General features: G+C 46.1%; 1 protein-coding gene across 1 annotated transcript in view; it reads left to right on the top strand.

Annotated features, from left to right (window-relative positions):
- The window catches only part of LOC124553943 (speckle-type POZ protein-like), a 56903-nt gene extending 50027 nt beyond the window's left edge, over positions 1-6876 (top strand). The window contains exon 3 of the mRNA XM_047127960.1: positions 6768-6876. Coding sequence (XP_046983916.1) covers positions 6768-6876 — 109 coding nt within the window. The remainder of the gene's footprint in view (positions 1-6767) is intronic.
- Positions 6877-15254: the final 8378 nt, after the last annotated feature.

Below are 15254 nucleotides of genomic sequence, written 5' to 3'. Positions count from 1 at the left end.
CGGCCTTTCTACATCACTGCAGCTGCGCACGCACAGTAATGCCTGTTTTGTGGAACTCTGGCTACTGCTAAGCTGAAGATATTTCTGACAGTCTCGGGGTAGTACTGCGAATGGTGGTTTGAAAAGTGTTACTTTCAAAGTAAATTTGCTTCTACGCAAGATGAATTGTTACGTGTGAGAAAGTGGGTTGAATTTTTTAAATAACAGTGTTTGACTCTCGTTTAAAAGTGAACACTTTCAGGACCAGCCACATAGAATAATTTCTAGCCCAGAAAATGAGACATTCACGTCAATATTTTAAATTTACTGGCACATTTGTGTGAAGTACCTTAAGTGTAACACACGCAAAAAAGATCAATGTTAGATGTGAAAGCTTAGCTTCCCTTGTATGTTATTAATCTCAGGGACCAATATTATATGTGAAAGGTTAGCTTTTTTGTTGCGACGCTATGCATATTAATGTAAACCATTAACTTTTGCTCTTTGTGTCCATGCGCTATGTAAGTAATGTTGCTATTGGCTTACCACATCACGTGTCCTATGCTCTGAATATCTGCTGCCATCGGCTGGCGAGATCACGTGACAAGAGATAAGATTGGCTGACAAAAGGGGATCGAAATCTCGATTTCGAAGCTCCAGAAACTGGGGTGCTGTGTGTGTTCGGTGCAATTCGAATTTACACTTTCGTAATACGAAAATATGCAGCGTATATGTTGCTGACATCAAAGGTCTTTCCAAAACTTCTCTCCCTTGTTCCTTTTTTTTCCGCGAACTTCTGTGCCAGTGTACAAAACGTTAACCGTTCGAAGCATTGATAAGTTTTACACTTGGGAGGGAAAATCTATGGATGTCACTTAGCACGGAAAAAGTGTATTTTCGCCCGGGTAAGAGTGCATTTTTTGAGCTGGATATCTGGGAAAAATCCGGGAATTTTTCCTTGTCTGTTTACACCCTGATTTCAGGAATTGTGACTGCCTCACTGCAAGTACATTCTACAATGCGGCGTTTTGCAGACATTTTATTTATTCTAGTACATTTTGGGACTCGGAAAATAATTTATGTATTAGCTGTGAGACATGTGACTGACTCCACACTTGTCGTACATTTATGGTATTACTAAGAAGCCAAAAGTTTGTTTTATTGGTACTACTTTACATTTATGTAAGGGTTGTGCCATCTGCAATGGTTCACTTGGGTTGCAGTCATTAAAGATGTTCAGTGACACATCCTGCACATGGCATGTACTGTTGTGTAATTGATGTACAACTACGTACAAACAGCGTGTATCTCTCTGTGCGGCCCTTTGACAGCCATTAATTTTGTTTACTCTGGCCGGTGGTCATCGGCATTTCTTCGCCGTTATGTGCACTGTAGTACTGTCAAAATCTCAGTGAAGCACATACGAATAAACCGTATCCCTGTTTACATTGCGGGTGACTGGACATCTGGATGTTTCCCAGGCCGCGTACTAACACTGTACACAGCAGTACGTAAATTCAGCGTTTGTTGTATCGTAGTAAGTCAATCACATTGCAATTTCGAGCAGCGTGCAGGTCAGTCCTGTATCGCAAAAAGTACAATAATGTCGTGTTCCACCCATTTCACGTGCCAAATTCGTGTATGAATTTCTCGGGATGTAACTGACATATTGCGATGCAATCAGTCCCATTACTACGAGTATTATGATTTCTCATGTTACTGTGTATGGAATAATATGGTGTGTCCATCTTGAAAAAGCTTAAGATCGTGCTGAAACCAGTATTTGCACACGGTTCAGAATGTCTCGCAGTACTGGCTTCCGTGAGCCCCTGCCGTACATTCGTACCCGTGAAAGCTGTGAGTCAGTATCTGTTGGTGGTTCCAGAGATTTTGACGGTGAAAAGTTGTAGGTGGGACACCCGTTATCAGTAGAATTCTGCAAGTCATCAACATTTTGACAGTTCACTTGTATACTTCGACACACAAAAATGTTGTTAGAAATAATTTACAGAATCTGCAGTTTTCCAGGTAAAAGTTTTTAAGTCATTTTACGTTCTTTTCAACATGTGAAAACCCTCCCGAGGCCATTTTTGCCTCTGTAGTACCACTTCGCTTGTATTTGTATACACGGGAAGTGCCTGTTATACAAAGGTAGCGCCTCATAGAGTTTTATTCATGGAAAAATGCTGGCTAAAAGCGACGTTTGGTGATTTGAGAACCTATGCAATGGCCCGAAAACCCTTGGCATGTTTTTATTACGTCAGTTACAACTATATTAATACTTTGCCTGCATGTACAGGGTGTAAATTTCAAGTTGACAAAGCAGCATAACTCTAAACATAAGCTTCACATGAAATAATGTGTAAAATGCAAAGTTGATTATTTTTGAGGGGGATATTTGATGGTGCTAAAATTAGCCCGCCACCCCCGCCCCCCGTGGGTGGGGCGTAAGGCAACTTTAAAATTTCAAATGGGAACCATTTTTTACTGCAGAACCAGATTCTACATAAAAAAACTACGTACATTTTGTTTTAAACATGTGTTTTGATTCTTGGTAGTGGGCACTGCAATTCAAGAAAATCCATGTTCTCATGTTTGCATGGAAAATGGTTATGGATAAATAAAAAGTAGGATGTTTGGTTAGTTAGTTAGTTAGTTAGTTGATTTGTTTGATAATTAAAAGTTGTGTGGCATCATGACCACGAAACAAACAAAACTTACCAGAATCTGCAGAAGAAATTAATACAGTATTTGGGTCAACATTTCCTCTCTCAAACCCCACCCTATGGGGAGAGAGGGAGAGTTTTAGGTTCAGTGAATAAAAATTTATGAAGTAAATAAGTGTTTTTTATTTATCCGTAACCATTATCCATGCAAAAATGAGAATATGGAATTTCTTGATTTACTGCGACAACTAATAAGAATCAAAACAAATGTTCAAGAAAAATGTACATAGTTATTATGTAGAATCTGAAACTTATTTTTCGAGTTATTGTGGTTTGCCAACTAAAAAGTTACACCCTGTATATGCCAAACGTGAACTTTCGGCCATCATAACTGATGATATCGAAAAAAAAAAAAAAAAAAAGAAATTCAGAGTTACGGACGAATGTAGTCTTAAGAAGACATGGCAAAGACGATGTCATGAGTAGAAATGACCGTCCGCACTTGGCCTACCTAAAAATAGTTTTTTCCTTGGCTTTCACAGGAACTGCCCATGAACAAATAGTACTTTTATAAGCCGCCTAAGGTGCTGCGTTGGCCACACCTTACGCGAAAGAACCAGCTGATTTGCTCAGTTTGCCTGGGCTGTAGGAAGTGTGAGGTGTTCAAGCTTTGACCGTGTACTGAAGGATAGCTACAGTAAGACATCTCTCGCGACAGGTGTACAGAGGGTCTTGAGGCTAAGGGCAATCCGAGGCACTAGACGCCTTGTCTCTGCCACCAGCAGAACGCAGTTTGTGACCCCCCTGAAAAACTGCATTTGTGGGCGCAGTGTAACGGTACCTTGCAGTGTGGTGCACGGGCCAACTGAATCACAGTGTCCTATAAGCGTAAGTCGCTAGCTCAGAAGTGTGATACGTCAGTGAGACCATCTGGCGTTCCGTACGCTCTTGCCACCGAATGCTTCTGCCGCAGTGCAGACAGTACCGGGTGATCAAAAAGTCAGTATAAATTTGAAAACTTAATAAACAACGGAATAATGTAGATAGAGAGGTAAAAATTGACACACGTGCTTGGAATGACATGGGGTTTTATTAGAACCACCCCATATTCCTAGAGGCTTGAAAGATCTCTTGCGCGCGTCGTTTGATGATGATCGTGTGCTCAGACGCCACTTTCGTCGTGCTTGGCCTCCCGGGTCCCCAGACCTCAGTCCGTGCGATTATTGGCTTTGGGGTTACCTGAAGTCGCAAATGTATTGTGATCGACCAACATCTGTAGGGATGCTGAAAGACAACATCCGACACCAATGCCTCACCATAACTCCGGACATGCTTTACAGTGCTGTTCACAGCGTTACTCCTCGACTACAGCTATGATATGAATGATGGTGGACATATTGAGCATTTCCTGTAAAGAACATCATCTTTGCTTTGTCTTACTTTGTTATGCTAATTATTGCTATTCCTATCAGATGAAGCGCCATCTGTCGGACATTTTTTGAACGCTTGTATTTTTTTGGTTCTGATAAAACCCCATGTCATTCCAAACATGTGTGTCAATTTGTACCTCTGTCTGCATTATTCCGTGATTTATTTAGTTCTCAAATTTATACTGACTTTTTGATCACCTGGTACTTTGTGTAACTTGCTTTAATTTCCTTGGCACTTGTATCCATTATGCCAGCAGTTTCTGTAGCCAACGTATTTTATTACCCCCAAGCCATGGGGGGGGGGGGGGGGGGGGGGGAGGGAGGAGAATGTGGTGTAATTTTATATGATATGGCACATCAAATAAAAAATAGTTTCTTGTACTATGTATAATTAAATATAATAAAGTTTGAAACAGCAGCACAATAAATCTCGTTACTCTGATATTCCGTACATGTAAATATAGTTCTGATTGCCGTTCAGCAATTAGCTTCCTAAACTCCTCAACGCCAGAAGTCACAGCCAGCTGATGTTACAACTAGTTCCTTCTTTATTTTAGGTAAGATTTTTGGAAATCAGCGATATTTCAGTTAAGAAAATTTGCAAAAAACAGTGTCGATCACTCATGTGTATATTAAAGATATGACCATTTTCCAACTCTAGAAGTAGGCCATTTCCACATAATGCTGTGTAGAGGTAAGTACTAAAAATTCTAGAATGAGATTTTCACTCTGCAGCGGAGTGTGCGCTGATATGAAACTTCCTGGCAGATTAAAACTGTGTGTCCGACCGAGACAAGAACTCGGGACCTTTGCCTTTTGTGGGCAAGTGCTCTACCGTCTGAGCTACCGAAGCACGACTCACGCCCGGTCCTCACAACTTCACTTCTGCCAGTATCTCGTCTCCTACCTTCCAATCTACAGGGAAGTCGGCGAACATGGAGCAGAGTGTGTGTTCAAACCACATACCGTTAAACCGCGTGGCTGTCAGGGAGGTCGCTGGCAACAGCTGTGCTCGCCTCAGCTGAGGAGCTACAGCCGCGCGTCAGACAGCGTGCGAGAGGGCGCGTCACGCCAGTGTTAAGTCAGTGGCAAGCGACTCACGTTTACAGACCTGAAACTCTGTTTTTGAAAGTTTAACCCAAAACAGGGCTTCCTACACCCTACGCATATCGTGTATCTGAAAAACAGTTTTGTAAAACAAATAGTAAGCGAACATAATAGGTTGAACTGTAACCCAGAACCCCATTTTTAGGCGACGCCTTTCCCGTAGCAACTAACTTATCTCTCATATTCGTAATAGCTCAGTGGCCTGGAGACTCAGGGGGCCACCGGCGACGAAGTTCATCCGCTCTCCCAACCCAGCACCTCAGGCCCGAAACTTTGACTCTCGTGTCTGTGCGGTTACGTGAAACGTGGCGCTCGTACCCCGCCTGTGCCTGACACTCTTCAAAGTCTGCGACACTGCGCTGTTGGAGCTGCGAATTCTGTAACGAGACACCAGATGCTTTGTGTGTGGCAGGAAATGAGCCAGTGGTTTGGCACTTTTCGTGTAACACACGGTGCTCACACTGAATGCACAAAAATTGCTGTTTAAACCATCACGTTGGCTTGTTATTGTTTTATAAACTTTTTAACATACACGATATCCGTAGGGTATAGAAATACCTGTTTTTTTGTGTTTACAGTGTAATTGTTGTACATTTGTAAAAATGGACATTCAGATCGCTTCTCGGTGGCTGACACTGGCGTGACGCGCCCTGTTCCACGGTGTCTGACGCGCAGCTGACGCGAGCGTCCTCCCTGCCAGCCCCGTGGTTAACGATACGTGGTTTCAACGCACACTCTACTTAATGTTAGCTGACTTCCCTGTGCAAATGAGAATTTTTAGTGTTTACCTCTACACAGCGTTATGTGAAAATTATCAAACACCACAGGCAGAAACCATTCGTATCTTCAATAAATAAACATGCACTTGAGGCCGTTGTTTACTAATTTTACTTCACTGTGCAATCGTTATTCCTCGAGCCGTCACAGAAATCCATTTTCTTAGATTCTATTTAAAGTGAATACAATCATAAATTCAAACTTTTAATTCTGATACAGTGGCAGCCTCTTACCATATGTCAGGCAGTAACATATCTACCTTGTCATTATGTACACCAATTAGGCTTTGTAGTTGGATTGTGTTTAGGATGGGCCTACCTAAGTGTGTCATTAACTCGTGTGTATTGACCATATTTAGTGGACAACATTTAGATGTTATGATATTTTCAATGACTGTAAACGTTTCCACTGGCCTAGCTCCATTGTCTCATGTATTGCAGTCTTTCTGCACTGCTGCCTCCTCTGAGGTACCTTCCCTGCAAAGTTAATAATCTAGTTTCTTAATGTTTATTGCCTGTGCCTGTTACAGTCAAGTCCCTGATAAATGAGCTAGTGGTTTATTTGCAGTGTCTTGTTCAACAACCCTCCTATCCGTCCAGCTGTGCTGAGCCCTTACATTCATCTTCGGTTTGGTACACTCAGCTGCTGTTACGGAGAAACTTGGGAGAACCGACCTGTAAACTGATGGAACGGTGAGTCGTCGAACTCGGGAGACCCACCAGTGTGACAGGCAGTGTGTGTTGCGTAAGCGGCCCCCCACCCCCAGCACTGTGCACACGCCCGCCCACGCAGCGCCTCTTGTTTGCAGCTCGCCCGCCAGCCCCGGCCCCAGCGCCGCCACTCAGCCTGCCAGCGGCGCGGCTGCCCGCCACACTCCGCCGCCTCCTGACGACGCAGCCGTCTCTCACCTGCGGTGAGTGCTGCCGCTGCACGCGCGCGACTTGCTCACCCACAGTAATGCTCAGTGCCTCGCCGCGTCAACGCTAAAAAGATCTAATTTGAATTTTTCTGAAATTTTCGATAAAGCTGAGCTTACAGGTATCAGGAAAAATTATTTCTACACTTAATTGGTGTGTTCAATGTAACTGTTGCTCTAGATGTTCCTTGCAAATATTAGAAATTAGTTCTGAAGGAAGTGGGTATAAAGCCAGCCTGTCGGTGCACTGTCATTCGACGAAACCTACGTGTCACGGCAATGACAGTAGAGCTGTTTGGAAGTACTCACGAGGAACCTCTTGAGTGTGAGATCACAAATTGTCTTTTGCTCATTTGAAAGTGTTAACGTTTCTAACAGGGAAAATATCAGCTGCTAATGACTCACCATCTCGAACAGGAGGGCGACAGAAAATGAGTGTCCGCAAGGTATCGAGACACACCTCTTATGGGACACACGTAACACACTTAACAAAATAGACATTATCCACATTTCAGAAATGTTCAGGACAGATCACCAACTTGAACCGCGAGCACAAAATGCAAAATCCTGAGTCACAGTGGTCGCAAAGGTGCGCACCCTCGAGATCGAAGCAAAGACCTTGGGAGCTACAAACCGTTCAGAACGTTCGGCTAACTATCCACTCTTTTAGATGACGCATACACGTGCAATGGTGTGAGGGCAACTGCTGGAATGCGATGGCGCACGCCAAACGAATGCGAAACTGTGTGTCATGGTGTTCTTTTACTCTTTCCCCTACAACTGCTTTTTTGTCCCCCCTCGACTATTAGATATTTATCTCCCTTTACGTACTGGATTAAGTGTTGAGTATCATATAGTTTTTCTACATCTTCATTGTCAACTTGTGATGTCGGCATGTATACCTGAACTCTCGTTGCTTGTGCTGGTGTTGGTTTCCTGTCGATTCTGTTGAGAAGAACCCTGTCACCGAACTGTTCACAATAGCTCGCTCTCTGCCCTAGCTTCCTACTCATAATGAATCCTACTCCTGTTCCGCCATTTTCTGCTGCTGTTGATATTACCCCATTCTCTTCTGGCCAGAAGTCGTTGCCTTCTTTCCATTTCACTTCAGTGACCACCACCACATCCAGATCGAGCTTTAGCATTTCCCTTTTGTTATTGTCTGGCTTTCCTATTGCATTCAAACTCCTTACGTTCCACGTCTTGACTCGTATAATGTCATCCTTTTGTTGGTCATTCAATCTTTTTCTCGTGGTCACGGCAGTCTCCCCAGGTATCCAAATAGGCACTAGTCAGGAATCTCTTGCCAAGATCATCATGATACTTTTGTCAGTTACCGGCCACATCTCCTGTTGATGCACTTCATGTGTCTAATGCAGTGGTTTCCATTGTCTTCCCTCATTCCTTTTGTCATTGCTGATTCATCTGCCTTAAGTGGAAGCTTCCAAACCCAATGGCAAGAGTGTCCTGAACCTGTCTGCTGCTCCACCCACTTTTGACAAAGCTGTTGACTGGGGGTCTCAAGATTCTTTCATGAGTACTTGCTTGGTGAACACGGGGTGCCAAGCTAGTGCAGTCTTTCTTCTTTCCAGGGCTGCATTTCCTTGCCCTTCCCCTCCTTTCCTCTCCTTGCTCCTTTGCCCCCTCCTCTGCCTCTCTTGGTGTCCTTGCTTATGTTGGCCCCGCTATCCTCCTGGTTATGTTGGTTTTGTAATTTGGCTTTGTTGCGTAATCACCTCATCCTTTTGGCATTCCCTGGGGATTGGCCTCCATTACTAAATTTCTATTGCGTCGTGTGAGCCATTTGGGTAAGAGCACCTTACCTAGTGTCTCCGACGTTTGCCCTCCTAGTTCATTCAACCTGTTCTTTCACGTTGTCGTCTGATGCTAGGGTGCATAACCTGCTCAGTAGCCAGCCTGTGTGGTGGGGTCGCTAGTACCCTTTTGGTTGAGCCCCCTGAACACACAGGGATCACACTTCTGATATCTGTGCTGTGACCACCTCAGGTAAGGCTAGCAGTGGTAGCTTGTCATCCTGGTGCATTCGATCTCCCGGCAATGGCTGCTGTGCCAGACGGCCCTTGCTATGGCTGGGTGGCGCACGTGAGGAGAGCCCCTGATTGGAGTGGGTGATATCAGGGCGGACACTGCATACGGATCCAGAACTCAGGCCGTTCTTTTGCGGCCGTCTCTCCCCATGGAACTGATTCTTTTAGTGCTGCTTCTCCTGCACCTTCGGCCTTCCCTCCCGTGGCTACACCCTTGGAGGAGCGTCAGGCCCATCGGCTAGGGGTGAAACCTTTTCCCCGCTATCTGGTTTGCACCAGGACTGACGAGGATACTTTCAGCAATGCCAAACCTTTATTTTTGTGGAACACATTGAAGATAAGTTTGGGGAAGTGGACTCCCTGAACAAGGTGCGGTCGGGTTTGTTGCTGATCAAAACCACATCAGCTGCCCAGTTTGCAGCCCTTCGTGCCTGTAACCATCTTGGCACAATTCCTGTGTCCATTACCCCCCCCACCACCAGTCTCTAAATATGGTACAAGGTGTGATTTTTCGCAGGGACTTCATCCTTCAAACTGATGAGGAACTTCGGAACAATCTTGAACGACAGGGTGTTCACTTTGTTCGGCATGTTCAGAAGGGTCCGAAGGACAATCACATTGATACTGGTGCCTTTGTCCTGGCCTTTGAAGGGGATACCCTCCCTGAGAAAGTAAAGATTATTGGTTATTGATGTGGCATAAAGATTATTCTTTATTGATTTGGCGTGAAGCCGTACATACCACCTCCTACGAGGTGTTTTAAGTACTTGTGTTTTAAGTACTTGTGTTTTGGACAAGTCTTCCTGCTGTTTGCAGGCCCCTCTCTGTGGTGACTGAATGTCCGCTCCATGAGGGGAGTTCATGTGTTCCCCCTCCTGTGTGTACAGCCATGGCAATCATTTGCCACGTTCACCAGATTGCCCAGTATATAAGAAGGAAAAGAAGATATAAGAGTATAAGTTCGTTGATCGTTTAACTGACACTGAGGCTCGTAAGAAGTAAGCATGTCTTCACCCAGTGCCCATGACGCTAGTTCTGCTTTAGTTCCATTTTCACCCCGTCCTCACCCGTCCTCACCCGTCCTCACCCGTCCTCACCCGTCCTCACCCGTCCTCACCCGTCCTCACCCGTCCTCACCCGTCCTCACCCGTCCTCACCCGTCCTCACCCTTCCTCATCCTTCCTTACCCCAGTCCTGAATCCCTCTCCCCCCCCCCCCCCCCCTTCCCTTGTGGCTCCCACACCTCTGTGCACTGTTCCCCTCTCTCCAGCTAGAGAAGTGTCCCACTTCTTCGGTGTCTGCTGCTCAAGGGCGCCCCTCCTGGGATATCCCTTCCAGGCCAAAATTATGCTGCCACGCAACCAATGCTGCCACGCGATGACTGCGAGAACCACAGTCTGTGGGGCCCCCAGGTTGCCCGATCTCTTTCTGTTCCCGATCTTGCTGCAGCTGGCTCCTTTATGCCACTCAGCTCTCCTCGGTCGCAAACAGAAAAGAAGAAGAAACATAAGTCCCGGGACAAGGAGCCTCTAGTGTCTCCAGAGGTCCCATCCTTGGCTTCGCAACCCGATTCTGACTTGTTGTTCATGGATGTCACCCCCTCCTTGTCGGTGACAGTTTGTGACTGGCTTTAGCCTGTTCAACCCCCATTTGAATCGTTGTTCTATGGTTATCCAATGGAATTGTAATGGGTATTACAATTACTTACTGGAGTGGAAATCCGTTATTTCGTCTTACTCTGCAGCTTGTTTCGTTCTACAGGAATATAATTTTACTGATGATCACTCACAAACCCTCTCTGGGTTCCGTGTTTTCTGTCGAAATTGGGTTGGCCCCGTGCGGGCCACTGGTGGCATTTGTACGTTGGGCCGTACAGACGTTGCTAGCACGTGGATTCCTCTTCAAACTACATTGGAAGCGGTTGCTGTTAAAGTCCACCTGGACGGTTTGCAATCTTTATCCCCCCCCCTGACAGAACACCTACACCTGCTGGCATAACAGCCCTTCTTCTGCAACTTGTTCCTCCCTTCCTCCTTCTCGGGGATTTTAATGCTCACCATCCCTTTGGGGCAGTGCATTTCCATCTAGACGAGGTCTTCTCATAGACTAGTTTCTTGCAGACCACGACTTGTGCCTTCTTAATGATGGCTCCCCTATTCATTTCAGTGCCAGTCATGGTACCTTTTCTGCCATCGATCTTTCTCTTTCTTCTCCCTCCCTCTTCCCTTCATTACACTGGTCGCCACACGACGACCTTTGTGATTGTGAGCATTTCCCATTGATTCTTTCACTCCCTTCCCGCACACCGATGGGCAGGCTACCTCATTGGTCTTTCCAACGCGCCTTTTGGCATCTATACACTGCACAGGTTGTGTTTTCTCCCTCTTTGTCAGGTTGTACTGATGACGTCCTACATGAAGAGTGACGCGATTGTTTGCGCTGCTAGTTTTGCTGTACCTCGCTCATCTGGACCATTTCACCGCCAGCAAGTCCCGTGGTGAAGTACGGCCATTGCCATTGCCATTCGTGATTGGTGTCGAGCTTTGCAACACCTTAAGAGGCACCCTTCAGTTGCCAACCTTATTACCTTCAAACGCCTTCGTGCTAAAGCTCGTTACTTAATCAAACAGAGCAAACGGATGTGTTGGGAATGCTTTGTTTCTTCCCTCGCTCCTACTGTCCCTACGTCACGGGTATGGGCTACACTTCGCTCTCTCCAAGGTTGCCACTGGCAGACCACCCTCACAGGTGGTCCCGGATGGTCTTCGTACGGACCCGCTGATTCTCGCGGAACATCTTGCGACCCATTTTGCAACAGCATCATCATCATCAACCTCCTAACCGGCATCTTTCCTTCACCAGAAACAGTGGTCCTAAGCTTCCACCTTAATTTTCTTCTTCTCATGATACAGCTCCTGGCTCAGACCCCATTCATAACCAACTGCTTCAACATCTCAGTGCTCCACAACGGCAACATCTTGTCCGGTTTTTAACCGTATTTGGCTCCAGGGTGACTTTCCTTCGCAGTGGAGGGATAGCATCATGGTTTTGTTTGTCGTAAGCTATCGGCCAATTATTCTGACAAATGTTGTTTGCACGTTATTTGAACTGATTGTAGCCCGTCGGCTCAATTGGGTCCTCGAATCTCGGAATCTATTGTCACGTTACCAGTGTGGCTTCTGAGAGGGACGGTCTCCGATCGATCATTTACTTATTAAGCTTGGAATCCCCAGTTCGACAGTCTTTTTCCCAGCACTGCCATTTGGTTGCAGTATTTTTTGACCTTCGCAAGGCATATGACACGGCTTGATACCATTACGTCTTCCTTACACTTAATCAGTGGGGTCCACCCTCCGATTTTTATCCGCCAGTTCCCGTTCTACTGGTCGTTCAGGGTTCGGGTTGGTACTGTTCTTAATTCTCCATGGACCCAGGAGACTGGCATCCCACAGGGTTCTGTATTGAGTGTACTTCTTTTCCTCATTGCTATCAATGGACTTGTGGCCTCTGTCAGTCCTTAGGTCGCCCTTGCTCTGTATGTGGATGATTTCTGCATTTGGGTTAGTTCCTCTTCGGTGGCCTCTGCAGAGCAGCAGTTCCAGGGAGCTGTACGGCATGCCTCTGCATGGACCCTCTCACATGGGTTTCAATTCTCTCCTTTAAAATTGTGAGTGGTACACTTCTGTCGCCGTAGTACGATCCACCCTGATCCAGAGCTCTATCTCGATGCACAACAATTACCTGAGGTCCAACAGTTTCGTTTCCCAGGTCATCTTTTCAACAACTAGCTCACTTGGCTGCCTCATATCAGACTTCTGAAGGATGTTTCCGTTAACTCAGTCCTTCACCTTCACTTCCTTGCCCACAACTCTTGGGGTGCAGACAGCTCCATCCTTATCCGCCTTTATCGTGCTTTAGTGCTGTCTCGCTTGGATTATGTCGTCAAGTTGGGCTGTCTCGCTTGGACTGTGTCGTCAAGTTTATGGTTTGGCTGCTCCTTCCACACTGCACCTGCAGTATCCGGTCCACCATTGCAGTATCCGTGTGGCCACTGTTGCCTTCCCTACTAGCCCTGTTGATAGTCTCCTGGTTGAAGCTGGGATCCCCCCCCCCCCCCCCCCCCCCCCCCCTCTCTGTTTGGTGGTCCCAGCTTCTGGTTTCTTATGCAATCGCCGTCTGTTCCTCTCCCACTCATCCTTCCTTTTCTATCCTGTTCCCAGACCATGGATGTCGCCCATCTGATTCCCGCCCTGGGGCAGGTTTACCGGTTGGGATCCCCCTTGCGTCTCTTCACCGTGATTTTCAGCTTCCTTCTTTGTCCTGTTTTCCATGCTCCCTTCCCACCACCCCCTCTTGGTTATTTCTTCTGGCCCGAATTTGGATGGATCTCTGCTGAGGTCCAAAAGAGTCCATCCCCCCATGGTGTTCCGTTGGTTTTTCCGCCAAATTTTATGGGAGTTTCGGGATGTTGTTTTTTACACCGATGGCTCTAAATTTGTTGACCGTGTGGGATATGCTTTCATGTCCTCTGTTCGCACGGAAAATCATATGCTGCCACCTACATGTGGGGTGTTTACTGTGAAATTGATGGCAATTTCCCAGGCCCTTACCTTTATTAAACAGTTCCAACACAACCGCATTTTGTTATGTACGGTCTCAACGAGTGGCCTTGTGGCTGTTGACCAGAGTTTTTCCCGCCATCCCTTGGTCTCGGCCATCCATGACCATCTCGCTGATCTTCACTGTGCTGCTTGTTCCGTTGACTTCCTTTGGGTCCCTGGTGATGTGGGTATCCCAGGTAATGAGCTTGCTGATTGTTTGGCTGGGGAAGCAGTCCCCCCCCCCCAATTCTCTGTAACTCCTCCTGCAGTGGATTTACGGTTTCACATCAAATCAAACTTCGCACAATCATGGGCCAACTCTTGGGTGGCTACCTCCCTTTCTAATAAACCTCGTGTGATTAAGGTGACACCTGGCCCGTGGTGTTCTTCCTTCCACCTCTCTCGAAAGGACTCAACCAAACTGTGTTGTCTCCGCATTGGCCATACCAGACTGACCCACAGTTTTCTTTTGCGTAATGAGCCACCTTCACTTTGTGGTCGTGGAGCCTTCCACTGAGTAATCCACATTTTGGTGGAATACCCCCTTCTTTTGGCTCTGCATACTAAGTACAGATTTCCCCATGCTTTACCTTTAACGTTGGATGAGGATTTCTGGATAGTCGAACTGGTTATCAGTTTCCGCCGGTAAAGTGGTTTTTATTCTCAATTTTAAGGTTTTTAATCTCACTTTGGTGTTGGGGCATGGCAGTGAGGGTTGGGCAATCTCCCACTGTAAGCTGTGTTTGGAGATTCCCGACTCCCCTCCTTGGCCAAGATCCTCTTTTCTTCCCCCTTTTACTCTGTTGTTATCACTTTTTAGAATTTGTTAGTCTCCTTTTGCCATATACACTTCTACATTCTAGCGGTTGAACGCTTTCAAATAGCAGGTAGTCTTGCCCCTGCTGCTTCAGACGTGGGATACTTCCTGCCTCTAGCATAGCCATGGGGTCGCTCTCTTGCTGACAGCACTCATTTTAATTTTACTATTGACGACACGACTGCTGTTTTACGTTTTTAGCCTTTTCCCTTTTATCGTTCTGACTGTCATGAGATGTCAAACTGTCTGAATGGACCACATTTGAAACAAGGGACTGATGACCTTGCTGTTTGGTCCCTTCAACCCCAATCAACCAATAACCATCCAGTCAGATATCCAGTACAGAAGATGTGAGCGGAGACAGTAATTAAGTCAGCTCAGTACCGTGGTCACACACAATGCTGTGCCTTACAATCACATTCTCGTCTCTGTTCGGCGATCACCCAGATAATGTGCCATGGTTTCCTTTCTACGAAACACACAGGTATGGTGTGCTCTAGTTACCTCACTGTACTTGAGGCTGGAGGGGCAGGTGTCAAATGTCTACCCCTTTGCCAGGGCTGCAATTCTCTCCGGCATTACCGGAGACCACTCCAGTGAATCACATCAGTTTCCTTGCACTAGGGTGCGGCAGATTATATTTCCTATCTGTCTATTTGAGTCTCCAGCATGTTCCACACCGTCAGTATTGGTGTGACGATTAGCTCCAAGTATTATTTGTTACCCTCTGTCTCTCAGATTCATGTGCTTCATATTAAGACTTCCTTTTCTTTTTGGAGTTTCTTGAATGTGTTACATTACTGGTAACTCAACAATTTATAAACATTGTTCGTGAAACAATATTGCCTAGCCTGTGTAATCCATTTTTTCTTTTAGCGGTAGCCTGTACTGGAATCTTCTGTCTGTTTTGTCC

Source organism: Schistocerca americana, chromosome 11 (assembly GCF_021461395.2).
Source record: "Schistocerca americana isolate TAMUIC-IGC-003095 chromosome 11, iqSchAmer2.1, whole genome shotgun sequence".
Lineage (NCBI taxonomy): Eukaryota > Metazoa > Arthropoda > Insecta > Orthoptera > Acrididae > Schistocerca > Schistocerca americana.
Note: the sequence above shows the minus strand (reverse complement) of the source record. Positions and strands in the feature narration are given on the sequence as shown.